Here is a 13,302-nt window from a genome sequence, read left to right as displayed (position 1 = left end):
CATAGATAAGATCATGTCTTCTCTACCAGTATTAAAAACCAACTGGTCAATGAAGTTTTATATGACCAACTAGGATATGCACCTGAATTCCAAAAGTGAGAGCTTTCAGTGGTTTAAAAAAATTCTAATTCTACTGATTGCAAAAGAAATACCATACTTTTCTCTCTATAACACGCAGATTTTTTCTCCTAAAAAGTAAGGGGAAATGTCTGTGCGTGTTATTGAGCGAATGTGTGGTCCCTGGAGCCGACTGGCCCGAGTACAGGGGCAAAAATCAGGCAAAAATCCGATCGCGTGCCTGAAGAGAGGAAGCTGTTGCTTTCCTGCATTCTGCCTCAGGGTCTTACTGCCCACCCTCTTCTGTTTCGGTTGCTTTTTGCTCAAACGGAACAAAGAGCAGGGAAATTCCCTCCCCTCCAGGCAGGCAGAGGGGAAAGGAAAGGATCGTGTCCTTCCTTCTAATTCCTCTCCGTGCTCCAGCGCTGCTGTGTCCAGGGAAGCATTTTAGGGACTCGCAGACAGCCGGAAAACATGCAGGTGGGGGAGAGAGAGAGAGAGAGAGAGAGAGAGAGAGAGAGAGAGCGCCAGCTGTCTTGGGTGGGTGGGGGGACTTTTGCCTTCCTTTCCTCCCTCCCATTAAACCCCTCTCCTGCATTCTTAGCCAGCTGCTTCTCTGCACACCCCTCTCGTGCTCCTTGTCCCTTCTGCGTTTTTCCTTCCCTCCCCACTTAAAACGTGGTTACAAAGCATGGATCCACATGGATCCTCAGGATCTTTGCATTGGGTCACCCCAAATTCACCATCAGATCACATAGCATGTCCATGGCTACAGCCTGCACCAAAAAAATCACGCACCCACTGTTGCCTGGGGCTGCAATGGTGCAAAAACGTGGTTTCAAAGCATGGATCCACAGGGGTTCTCAGGATTTTTGCATTAGGTCACCCCAAATTCACCATCAGATCACATGTCTGTGGCCACAGCATGAAGCACAAAAATGATACACCCACTGTTTCATTCAGAATTCCCCCCCCCTTGTTTTCCTCTTCTAAAAACAATGTGCGTGTTATGGTCAGGTGCGTGTTATAGAGCAAAAAATACGGCGCTCCAAGCATTTAAAAAAACTGATGCCAAAAATATATTTTTGTAATCCAGAGTGTGTCACTTGTGACAGTTTTTACAGAACAACATGCAAGAGATTTCAAACAAAATCAAAACAAAAATACCATTGTATTATAAAAGTAGATGCCAAAGTGTGGTAGCATAATATTTGTTTAAATTAAGTATTTTAATGCAATAGCCCCTGCTACATTTGGCTTTATGGAGGGGCTTCTGGCCAAGATATATAATTTGCTACATTGATTTACAGATGCTACTACAGTCAAAGGCAGAACACAAGAAAGTCAGGCTATATGGAGCAAAACCAACACAACTATGTACTAATCATCACCAAGGAAGAATTGCATCCTACACTTATAGAATGCAAATAAAATAGATTTCAAGAGAATTCAGTTCCAAGTATGGCCACTTCAAACATTATTTACACAGCTTGACTGCTACTCAAAATCCACATGGTTGTGGTGAAATTTGTTTCCCATGTAAATTGGCTAGACTGTACTAAGAATCTGCATCAGTGTCACAGCTTTGTAAGCTGCTGTGCAGCCAAACATTTGCACAGCCACATTAAATCCTGAGCATGCAGAGATGATGTTTTCCCATTACCATGTTCTGCCAACATTGGAATCATCCCCGAAGCTTACATACCACAGTGGTTTTCAAAATTAAATACATTACTTTTTTAAAAAACAGAATCTTCTATGGGATTCCAAAACACCTTATTTTTGTCGTTTTGCAGTTGACATATAATCTGATTTTACATGTTTACATTTAAATAGCAGAGTCTCTTCTGCAAAAAAGGAGTTGTTACCTATAGTCAATGGAAACAAACATTTGTTAAGGTTTTTAGCCTATATTTCAGAAAGGCAGTTTCCAGTTAAGGAACGCATACAAGGATTACTGCATCTATGATTAACATTTTCAGTGACAAATCAGTAATTTCTGAAGTTTGACTTATTATTTATTCTATATCTGTTTAAAAACAAGCAGAACAGTTTAAACTTTGTGCTGCTATTTTAGTCTTGTACTGTTATAGCATTCTACTATTTTATGAGTTTCAGGATGTTATGGTTTAATTTTGTTACACAGGGTTTTATTTATAAATAGAAAGGATTTATACAAATTTCTGAAAAAGAAACCAAAAACAAACCAACAGGCCCTAAATGCAACATATAACTTAATATACCCATAGCTATCTGACGTGTCCAGCCACATAAGAAAGTCTGGTTTTGTGCTTACCACAATATGTATATATGAGCTTGGAATCTATAAACCGAACTTTCAGGTTATGAAGAACAGCAGGTTCATGGAGATAGCTGAGGGCTGTCAGATCATTTTCACCCACAAGTATGTCAGGGTTTCGCAGGGGTGGTAGCTCCTTGGACTTAGCATCAAGGCTATATTGAAGTTCCTGGAAATTAAATAAGAGCATATATTACATGCATCCAAAATGATCAGACACATCACTATACATTTTTTAAAAGAAACGTATATGGATATAGTTGAGTACACATACATAACTGCCAATTTTATTTACAATGCACTGTAAGCCACCTTGAGCACTTGGGTTAATAGGCAAAATATAAATACAGGCAGCAACAATTTCAGGCATGTCTAATTGATGTGCAATCACCGCCATGCAGGTCCTTTTGAATCCAGAAGATGGCAGAGCAGAGGCAGAATGGGGGTGGGGCAGAGCTTACGGGGCAGCGCACTCTGACGACGTACACGGGGGCTGGGAATGGAACCCCTGCGCAAAATGGTTGCCACCTGTACTACAAATAAACAAGACCTTTTGCAGCAAATGATAGCAAATTTTTTAAAAAAAACATGAAAAGAGTTAACATTACCTTGCCATCCTCAACACGAAGATGAAGGACTTTGTCTCCTGATTTATAATCTTTTACAAGTTCTGCTGATTTCCAGACTACTTCTGGATCAGGTATCCAAATCCTTGCATACTGCAAAACAAAATTAAGAAAGGATCAGCTGTATTTTCTAAGCAATTTGTATTGAAATAATACACACACACACTAACATTATATAATAATATTTAATAATAATAATAATTTATTATTTATACCCCGCCTATCTGGATAGGTTTCCCCAGCCACTCTGGGTGGCTTCCAACCGAATATTTAAAACAATACAGCAACAGACATTAAAAACTTCCCTAAACAGGGGCACCTTCAGTTGTCTTTTAAAAGTAAAATAATTGTTTATTGCCTTGACATCTACTGGGAGGGCATTGCACAGGGCAGGCGCCACTGCCAAGAAGGCCCTCTGCCTGGTTCACTGCAATCTCACTGTTCACAGCGAGGGAACCGCCAGAAGGCCCTCGGCGCTGGACCTCAGTGTCCGGGCTGAACAATGGGAGTGGAGATGCTCCTGGGATGAGGCTGTTTACGGCTTTAAAGGTCAGCACCAACACTTTGAATTGTTTTCGGAAACGTACTGGGAGCCATTACCTTTTTAAAATTTTCAGCCTTGTTATGGGGGGAAATATTTACAGCAAACATGATTGTCTTCAGCTGAATTCAATGAGAACACTATATTGCAATAATCCAATGAACTGAATTTTATCCCCAGTTAATCCTATGGACTTATTTGAAATCAAGGATGCAATCCTAAACATGGTATCTAGGAAGTGTCTCAAGGGAACTCAAGGGAAATTATGCAATGCCCACAGGTATGTACTGAACGCTTCAAGGCAAAGACAGGCAGGAATTATTACCACCACCACTTGAGAAGAATTTCTGGAATTGTTTATTAATGCTAACTTAATAACTACGACTTCCGTGCACTGACTTAACTTTATTAACAGATGTAGCCTATACAGATTGTTAGGAAATTAACAAGTGCTTGGGAATTTTTGTTATAATTTCACTCCAATGAACCCTAGGTTTTACTGCAGAATATGCCTCCAAGTACTGACGCTATGGACTCCACCAAAAGGACTTCAAGGCAAGGACTGTAGATCATCCATCAGGTTTTTTGTTTGAAGATTCTAATCTAGAAGTGCAATAGCCACTTTCTTTTGAAGAAAGATTATATAGTGGTCTAACTGGAAACTCCTTGTGGAAAGAGCAGACATACTCCTAAAGATTTATTTTCCCCACCCACATATATAAGTTTTCTCACACAGCACATTCAGTCAAAGACATTCTGGTCCTGAAATCAGAATCCAAACTGTGCCCATCCCTCCACAAAAGGCACCATTGTTGTCACATGCATCCACACAAACAACAGTTATAAATTCACACGTTGCACTAAAAGCATTCATTTAAAAGTTGCACCCTCTCTACCTAACCTCAAACGTCACCAAAAATCATTACAAACTGTGCTCTGAGGTCCTGGTTACAGACAAACTCAGCTTTGCACTAAATGATTTGGCTGTAACAAACAGCTGTGCCACTAAATCAGGAGGGGATGTGAGCATGTGAAGGAGGAGGGGAGGACTAAGCATACGAGTACAGGGCTCAGTCATGGAGCAGCAAACCGTTGCTTGCCACTGCATCAGAATGAGTCCAACATTTCTTTAAAATTTTGTGGAAAATATAGATGGCCGACTAGAGGTCTAATTTGACTACTCAGATATTTTGATAACACTCGTATTTCACAAACTCTCAAGTGGCAAGGCTGCCTTTCCATATACTCCATCTGTCCCCATCTACCAGGGACAGTACAGTGGTACATTGGGTTACATACACTTCAGGTTACATACGCTTCAGGTTACAGACTCCGCTAACCCAGAAATAGTGCTTCAGGTTAAGTACTTTGCTTCAGGATGAGAACAAAAATAGGGCTCTGGTGGCGCAGCGGCAGCAGGAGGCCCCATTAGCTAAAGTGGTGCTTCAGGTTAAGAACAGTTTCAGGTTAAGTATGGACCTCCGGAACGAATTAAGTACTTAACCCGAGGTACCACTGTACCAATTTTTTGTTACCTGTCTCTGAGAAATGATGGCCCCTATTTTTGCCTTGCTAAAATTGTTTTAATGTGAATTGCTAAAATTGCCATTCTTTAGGAATCAGCTCATTCTATCACCATGAGGGAATCTAGAGCTTACATTACTGAGTGGGGATAGAGCATACGGTTTGTAGTTAACACACACATATAAATCCATACACTGTGACATCAGTGCAGTATACAGAAGAGTTTTTCATTTCACTTACTGCAAATATTTTGACCTGTGGTAGCATACTATCAGACACTTATGATTTTCCAATATATCTTTAACCAAAAGAAACAAATGCCATATTGGCTTTAAAATCAGTGAATGACAGGCTATTGAAGACTAAATGCAATGCTGTATAGGAGTTGATGTGGATTCAGGAATGTACCTTTCACACGTATAGCTCTGATTTTCTTCTGTGAAATATTGGAGGCTCTGCCATTCTAATGTATTCTACTTTCTGGAAGCTCCAGTCACTTTTTTATAGATTCAACTAGTAAAAAAAGCAGCAAAAGTAATAGGATATAAACCCATTCCTGTAGGGCCACCCATCCATGAGGCAAGATGAGGCGACCGCCTCAGGCAGCAGGATCCACCAGGGCAGAAGATCCCAATGTTGATCTTTCTTCCTCTTTCCCTTGTTCCTGATGTAGATCTTCCCTCACCCCTTCTTCCCTGGCGGGGACGGGGGCAACCCCAGGTACCAAAATGTCTTGAGCCAGCCCTGCACTCCTGACAAAGCATATTTGGATGTACAATGGCCAGTTTCCTGCAGTAACGTGGCAGCTCCTGCTACACCCCTAGGGTTCTCTGCCAAGCAGGCTGGTCTTGCCCATGAATGGACCTGCACTGAGCAACCACTGTGTGCCTTTGCACTTGAGTCTGGAAGTAGAGGAGAGGCTGGCACATACCTGGGTGTGAGGGAGGAAGTACCACTCAGTTTAAGAAACGTGATTAGACAATACAGAAATGCAGCAAGCAATTCAGTTGGAAGAGCTCTTGCAAAACTACACTAAAAAGGAGGTGGCATTATGGGCCTTTATGCAGGCAGCTATGCCTGAAACTATGCAGCCAACACTTTATGAATCTTAGAAGCCATCTGGAAGCAGCCATTCCATCCGGCTGCAGCACTCCATTGGCTCTACCAAGAAACAAGCAACTTTGGGCTCCCCCTCACCTTTAACTTTTCCCATCCCAGCTGTTTGTTATAAGAACTCTGCAACTAAGAACGAGTATCCAAGTTTTCCTTCTTCCTCCTCCTTCCCAATCCCTTTTCCTTTTTTTACTGTGCCTTTCCTTTCAGCACTGACCTTTGAAAGCCACTGTGGGAGCCTTTTTTGGCTGAAACCAGAGTTGTCGAAAATCATTGGCGAAAGGATGGTTTCAGTTCCCTAACCAAAGAGGATAAGTGATCCTTGGTGTGAATACGAGTATTGCAAAAGGGTTCTGTTATTTCTATTAAGCACTGGGAGGGAAAGTTTCTGTTCTTCAAACATAGCACAGCAGATGTTGAAGTCTTATGAAATGCCTGTAGATGCACTGGGTAATCCTGGAAGGGGGTCAAAGAAATGCTAACCACACAAAAGAGAAAAAAGAACAACTGGACCTATAACCTAGAGACAGTTCCTCCACAATTATGAAGCTTTATGACTCTTGGAACCACTTCTAAAGTGGGTGCACGTGATTTAATGGACAAGCTTATGGCAGACAAAACCAGGAACTACTTGTCATCGAATACAGAGCAAGCATTTGTTTTCTTTTTCTGTATTCATAAAAACCCATTGTGTTCCATAGCAGAACTTAAAGCATCTAACTTAAAGCCATGCACCACACCGCAACAATACAATAGAATATGGGCCTTTAAATGTGTTTGAGGAGGGGGGGTTAATGGTTTGTTTTGTATGCATTCCGTGTTCTCATTTTGTATTCTTTGTGGCGAACCATCCTGTGATCTTCAGATGAAGCTGAATGTGCACAAGTTAAACGTGCATAAGTTGAGGGTCTACTGTATTCTCATGCAAGTACAATAGGGAGCTTCGGTGAACTCCAGATTCACTGTTTCACAGCCTGACAAGCCTGACAAGCACAAGACTCTGTAGCTGCCCTCCACAATGGAGACAAGAAGAAAAATGAAGCGGAAGAAGAAAAATGTGCCTCAGAAGCACCAATAGTTGTGATGTTTATTCTCAAACCACAGCTCCCCCATCCCAATCTTAAACCCAAATATAGACATAGGTCACCATGCCTACCAGCACCTGCTAATCCAGAGACTGGGAATTTGTGACCCTCCAGTTGTTAGATTCCAACTCCCATTAGCTCCAGCTAGTATTGCCAATAGTCAGCGATGGTGGGAGGTTTGATTGAACTACATATGGAGAGCCACAAGTTCCACATTTCTGTGCAAAATAAACTAATATTGGTGCCTTTCCTATGGAAGCTGCTTGAAGCTGAGCGCACATTTTTGCTGCTTTGGCATTCTGATTAGTGGATCTACATTTGGAACTGCTGCCCCTGTGGATCCTGCCGCCTGAGGTGGCCGACTCAGCTGGTTCATGGAAAAACTGGGGAAAAGGCACCACTGCAGGACACACTCCACAGAAATACTTGTTGAATACTCTCTCTACTCAGATCTCAAGCAGATAAAGAACTACACAACTTTTAGAAGACATCTGACAGCAGCCCAGTATCAGTAAGTTTTTAAAGTGTTTTTATATGTACTGTAAGCCACCCAGTCTGATATTTTCAGACCAATGAAATCAGCGAGGGGCTGTTCATTTAGACAGCCAGAATCTGCACCGACTGAACTGTATAACTGCAGTATAACAACTGTAACTTTAAGAACTTTCTTTTCCAATCCTTTTTCCTTATGTGTCATGTATTTTTAAGAATGTAAGCCTGAGGTCACAGACCGTATTTGTACTGATTTTTGTAAGCTGTTTTGAGAGCCTTTTCAGCTGAAGGGCAGGGTATGAATGCTTTTTAAAAATAAAAACAGGAGCTGGGTATCATTTATCATTCATATATAAGGCCATGCCACAATATCATAAGGAGCACCTTTCGAATCTCTGCTTGGGAAACCAAAACAGTATCTCCTTGCAACAACAGAGAGAAGGGGAAACCAGATTGCAGATCACCATAGAAACCAGACTGCCAGAGCCAGCTGAGCCTTCCACGTGAGATAGTTAAAAGGATATTAAGATCCTGCTACCACAACCAGAAAATGGTAGTTTTAAACATGCATGCTTGATCATCGGTAGTTTTACCAACAGTACAGATAACACTTCAATCCTTGCTTAAGAAAGCAGAAAAGAGAATTGTTTTAATAATAAAGCTGCATGAGGTGGCCAAGCTGTACATTATGTTGCTCTCATTTATTTTGAATTACAGCCAGCTGTAGTCTGAAGCATCAGAACACGGACTCATATCAAACATGCAATCTGTAGTATTTATTATATAAGCTTAGCAGGGTAGTAATGCCCTGCTACAGATCTGTGACACTGTCCTAGCAGTTCCACATCAGGGTATATGCTATTGAAACCCAGACCTAAGAGAGAACTCTTGGAAACATTCTATGGCAGCTGGAAAGTAGCACAGATGTTCTGCACGGCTTAAAGCTGGTCTAGAATAGAGAAGAAAGCAGCAGCTGCTACCAAACCCCCCCCCCCCAACCCTACCATCCATGAATATAATACACTGGTCTCAGATCGAGGGTGATGGATTGTTGGGGTTCTTTTTAGCAAAGGATAAATAACACACAGTGTCAGCACAAGGATTCACTTGAGACTGTTTCAGTGGCTGAATACTGGGAAGGCGTGAGATATCTTTGCAAAGAAATTCCAAAGCCGGAACGTTTTCCACAAATTAAACACAAATGAATTGTTTTTTTCCAAGATACAGTACTGCTAAATAGCATCCATTATATTATTGCAACACCTCAAGGACTGCCTCTCCCTATATGAACCAACCTGTACCCTGCAATCATCCTTTGAGACCCTTCTTCGTGTGCCCGCTCAACAGGAGGTCCAGAGGTTGGCAACACAAGAACAGGCATTTTCAGTGGTGGTGCCTTACTTGTAGAATGTTCTCCCCAGGGAGGCTTGCCTGGCACCATCATTACCTATCTCCAAGCACCAGACAAAAACATTCATTTTTCACCATGCCTTTGACTTCTAATTATCTATGGCCCTTTGTACGTTTGTGCTTATTTAATGTTTGTTTAAGTCACTTTGACTTGAAGTGGCTAATAATAATAATAATAATAATAATAATAATAATTTTATAATAATTCTGCTGCTTCTCCTTGCGACACTCATAGACACACTTGACAAGATTTATGCAGAACAATTAACAAGTACATTTTCCCAACTCTTTCTTTTGCATACAACATAATTAAAAAAAAATAGTGGAGAGGCAGAATGAGGCATAGATGGAATTCTATCTCACAGAAAGAGCAGACACCATGAACTAGGGCAAGATTCCTCTTGTACTTCATGATACCATCTGAGATCACATGAACAAATCATCAGACCATATTAACTACCAAAACATTCACATCACAAGATGTACTGGAGGCATTCACCTCTTGACAACATCAGTGATGATTAGAAATAAGCTGGCTTTTCATCAGGAATTCTCAAAACAAACACCTAGGATGTGTATTTCTTTATTTTCTATTTGTTGGGTGTTTTATTTAAATTGGATGTATAGATATGGAAATTACTGTTAAATTGTTAATAAGTTCATTCCTCTTGTTACTTGTGATTGTGAATGCTTGAAACCAAGTTTCAATTTTTAAAAAAGTTCTGAAAACCAACAAAAGGAAAACAAAAAAATGTACACCTAGGAAACAATGCCCTGGGAACGTCTCAGCTCCAATCAATATGCACAGGAATTATATAAGTACCTTTCACAGTAGCATTTTGTCATTTTAAACTCAAGCAAGGAGTAACCAAAGAACAGACTCCTCAATAACGCTTACTCAGTTTCTTTCAGTGATGTACAAATATTTGAGCATATGAAATGAAGACAGCAGCATACATAACAGTATACCGTATTTTTCACCCTATAAGACGCACTTTTTCCCCTCCAAAAATGAAGGGGAAATGTGTGTGCGTCCTATGGGGCGAATGCAGGCTTTCGCTGAAGCCTGGAGAGCGAGAGGGGTTGGTGCGCACCGACCCCTCTCCCTCTCCAGGCTTCAGGAAGCTATCCGCTAGCTGTGGGAGACCCAGCTCTCCCAGGGCTAGCTGAGAGCTTGCCTGCACCCAGAAGCTTGGGGTGCGCTGAGCTCCGCATGCCCCAAGCTTCGGGATTAGCGCAGTGCTCCGCTAGCCTTGGGAGAGCCGTGCGGCTCTCCCAGGGCTAGCGGACTGCTTGCCGGCACCCAGAAGCTTGGGGCGCGCTGAGCTCCACACGCCCCAAGCTTCTGGTGTAGCGCAGCGATCCACTAGCCCTGGGAGAGCCGCGCGGCTCTCCCAGGGCTAGCGGACTGCTTGCTGGCACCCAGAAGCTTGGGGCGTGCTGAGCTCCGCACGCCCCAAGCTTCGGGATTAGCGCAGCGGTCCGCTAGCCCTGGGAGAGCCGCGCGGCTCTCCCTGGGCTAGCGGACTGCTTGCCGGCACCCAGAAGCTTGGGGCGTGCTGAGCTCCGCACGCCCCAAGCTTCGGGATTAGCGCAGCGCACCTGGGGGGGAAATTAAAAAAATTTCCTTTATTTCCCCCCCCCCAAAAAAAAAACTAGGTGCGTCCTATGGGCCGGTGCGTCTTATGGGGCGAAAAATACGGTAGATATCCAAATAACACAGGCAAATCTATTCTTCAGAAAGTAACTGAACCTCAGCTACAAAACAAAGATCTAGACTACCACAGACACACACACAAACACACAAATGAAGTGCCAGTGCCAGATTATACACTAATCTTTTTACCAAGGAAGTAATGGCAGAATGGATTATTGTTCTCAATGCATGGAATCTAAAAAGATGCCCTTTCTCCAATGTCTTCATCAGGGTTGGACCTACTGTTAGGGAGTGAGCAATTGCCTCAGGTGGCAGGTGCTGGAGTGTAGCAGTATCAGTTCTCTCTCTCTCTCACCCCCCCCCCCGATACTATCCCATCAGCAGTACTGAAGTAAGATTCAGCTGCCAATATAGGAGGCTTCTGTATATTGGGTCCAAGGATCACACACACATGGAGGCGATGGATGGATGGATGGATGGATGGATGGATGGATGCTGAGATGACCTCCCAGAGTGAGAGACTGGGAAAAGAAAGAAAAGCTCCCAGGTGAGAGATGGGAGGGTCCACCACTTTCTGAGACAAGTGTTAAGAGCTTTCTCTGCTTTTGTTTTTATTTAGGTTTTTTAATCTTATTGTATTATGAAAAAGCTTTAATAAAATCTTATGGGGAAAATGAGGAATGAAGAGGGGACTGTCTTGCCCTTTGCCTCAGTTGGCAAAACATCATGAGATGACCCTGGTCTTCCTCCATCAAAGGAAGACTCTTTTCATCAATGAAGAAAAAGACACAGCTTGTTTCTCCAAAGCTTTGTTTGTTTTCCAAGTATTTTGCCTTATGCTTTGGTAGCTTAGCAAGAGTCTGAGGTGGAGTAGTCAAAGAAACCATGGTTAAGCATAGCTGTTGAGTTTGGACATTAACGTTGCTGTGGGTTAAACAGAAGGTTGGCAGTTCGAATCCCCACGACGGGGTGAGCTCCCGTTGCTCAGTCCCTGCTCCTGCCAACCTAGCAGTTCGAAAGCACGTCAAAGTGCAAGTAGATAAATAGGTACCGCTCCAGCGGGAAGGTAAACGGCATTTCTGTGCGCTGCTCTGGTTCGCCAGAAGCGGTTTAGTCATGCTGGCCACATGACCCAGAAGCTGTACACCGGCTTCCTCGGCCAATAAAGTGAGATGAGCACCGCAACCCCAGTGTCGGTCACGACTGGACCTAATGGTCAGGGGTCCCTTTACCTTTATAGTTAAAATAAGGGATGATTCTTAAGCCAACGGCAAACCATTGTTTGTTGCCAGAAAACAAGCAATGATTGGTCTGCAGGGTTGAGTTTAGACATTTAAACAAACCATGGTTTAGCACAGGGCACAAACTATGCCAAATGTGTACACATTCTTTAAGGGAGGTGATTTTGGAGTCAATCTGTAAGTCCTGAAATAGCATATGGTGCAATCTTCCTCTGACAAGCATCATTTTGGAGAACAGGTGAGTGCATGCTCGAATATTATCACAAGACATGAATTCCCTGCATTTTACTCAAGTCTTCCTGATTTGGTGGTAGTTGCTACATTCATATGTGCAGGAAATTGGGGCTCTAAAAAACAATGGTGAAATTCAAACACTGAGCTGCCAAAATTTACCACGTGCTTTTCGATTCCTCTCACAGGTCACAGTCCCGAGGCACTTTCTATAATGTAAAACATTTCAGCTATTTAGCATGATTAGCACATCCCTTTTCTTAGCGGATGGCTTCTTTTTATTTTTTGCTTTTTTAAATTCTCTGGGAGAGGAAGTGAAACTGTTACATGCTCCAAGACTTAGCAATGCAGCATGTCAAAGTACTATTTGTAAGACTGACATAACACTCACACATCTCTCAGAAGCTACAGCGCTCTTTCTGGAACTAAAATAAAGGGGGCAGTTCTCCCTAGGTTTTTAAATAATTTGCCTATTTTTGATCTTTCAAGAGCTGGGAAATTTTTGGTGCCTCCTGAGAGTTTTGCTATGCCCTCCTGTTGCTGGTTCTATGGTTCCCCCCTGCCCGGCCCATTGCTTTTAAGTTTTGGGGTGGCATATACTGTATTTTTCGCTCCATAAGGCGCACAGGACCATAAGGCGCACCTAGTTTTTAGAGGGGGAAATCAAGGGAAAAAATATTATTCCCCCCCCAACCCCAAAGAGCAAAGAAGCCAAGACAGTGAGTGAGATCCATCCCGCTGGCTGTCTTGGCTTGTGCCATAGCCACGCGCAGCCTCTCCCAGCCGGAGGGGCTGCGTGCGGCTAAAGAAGCCAAGACAGCGAGCGGGAGAGGCTGCACACGGCTATGGCAGAAGCCAAGACAGCCAGCGGGATGGATCCCGCTCACTGTCTTGGCTTATTTAGCCGCGCACAGCCTCTCAGGCCAGGAGTGGCTGTGCGCGGCTATGGCAATTCCCCCACCTCCCACAAAAGCCCACAGGAGCCGCGCACCCTTTAAGGAACACGCGGCTCCTGCGGGCTTTTCT

The 13,302-nt window shown here is 43.0% G+C and overlaps 1 protein-coding gene across 5 annotated transcripts in view; it reads right to left on the bottom strand.

Moving 5' to 3' along the window:
* Positions 1–13,302, bottom strand: part of MYO5A (myosin VA) — a 120,254-nt gene that overhangs the window by 87,012 nt on the left and 19,940 nt on the right. For all 5 annotated transcript variants that reach the window (XM_082198225.1, XM_082198224.1, XM_082198226.1 and 2 more), the window contains exons 2-3: positions 2,965–3,075; positions 2,354–2,525 (exon numbers count right to left, since the gene is read on the bottom strand). In XM_082198225.1, coding sequence (XP_082054351.1) covers positions 2,354–2,525; positions 2,965–3,075 — 283 coding nt within the window. The remainder of the gene's footprint in view (positions 1–2,353; positions 2,526–2,964; positions 3,076–13,302) is intronic.

Source organism: Podarcis vaucheri, assembly GCF_965113315.1.
Source record: "Podarcis vaucheri genome assembly, chromosome: 14".
Lineage (NCBI taxonomy): Eukaryota > Metazoa > Chordata > Lepidosauria > Squamata > Lacertidae > Podarcis > Podarcis vaucheri.
This window is presented reverse-complemented; position numbering and strand designations above follow the sequence as displayed.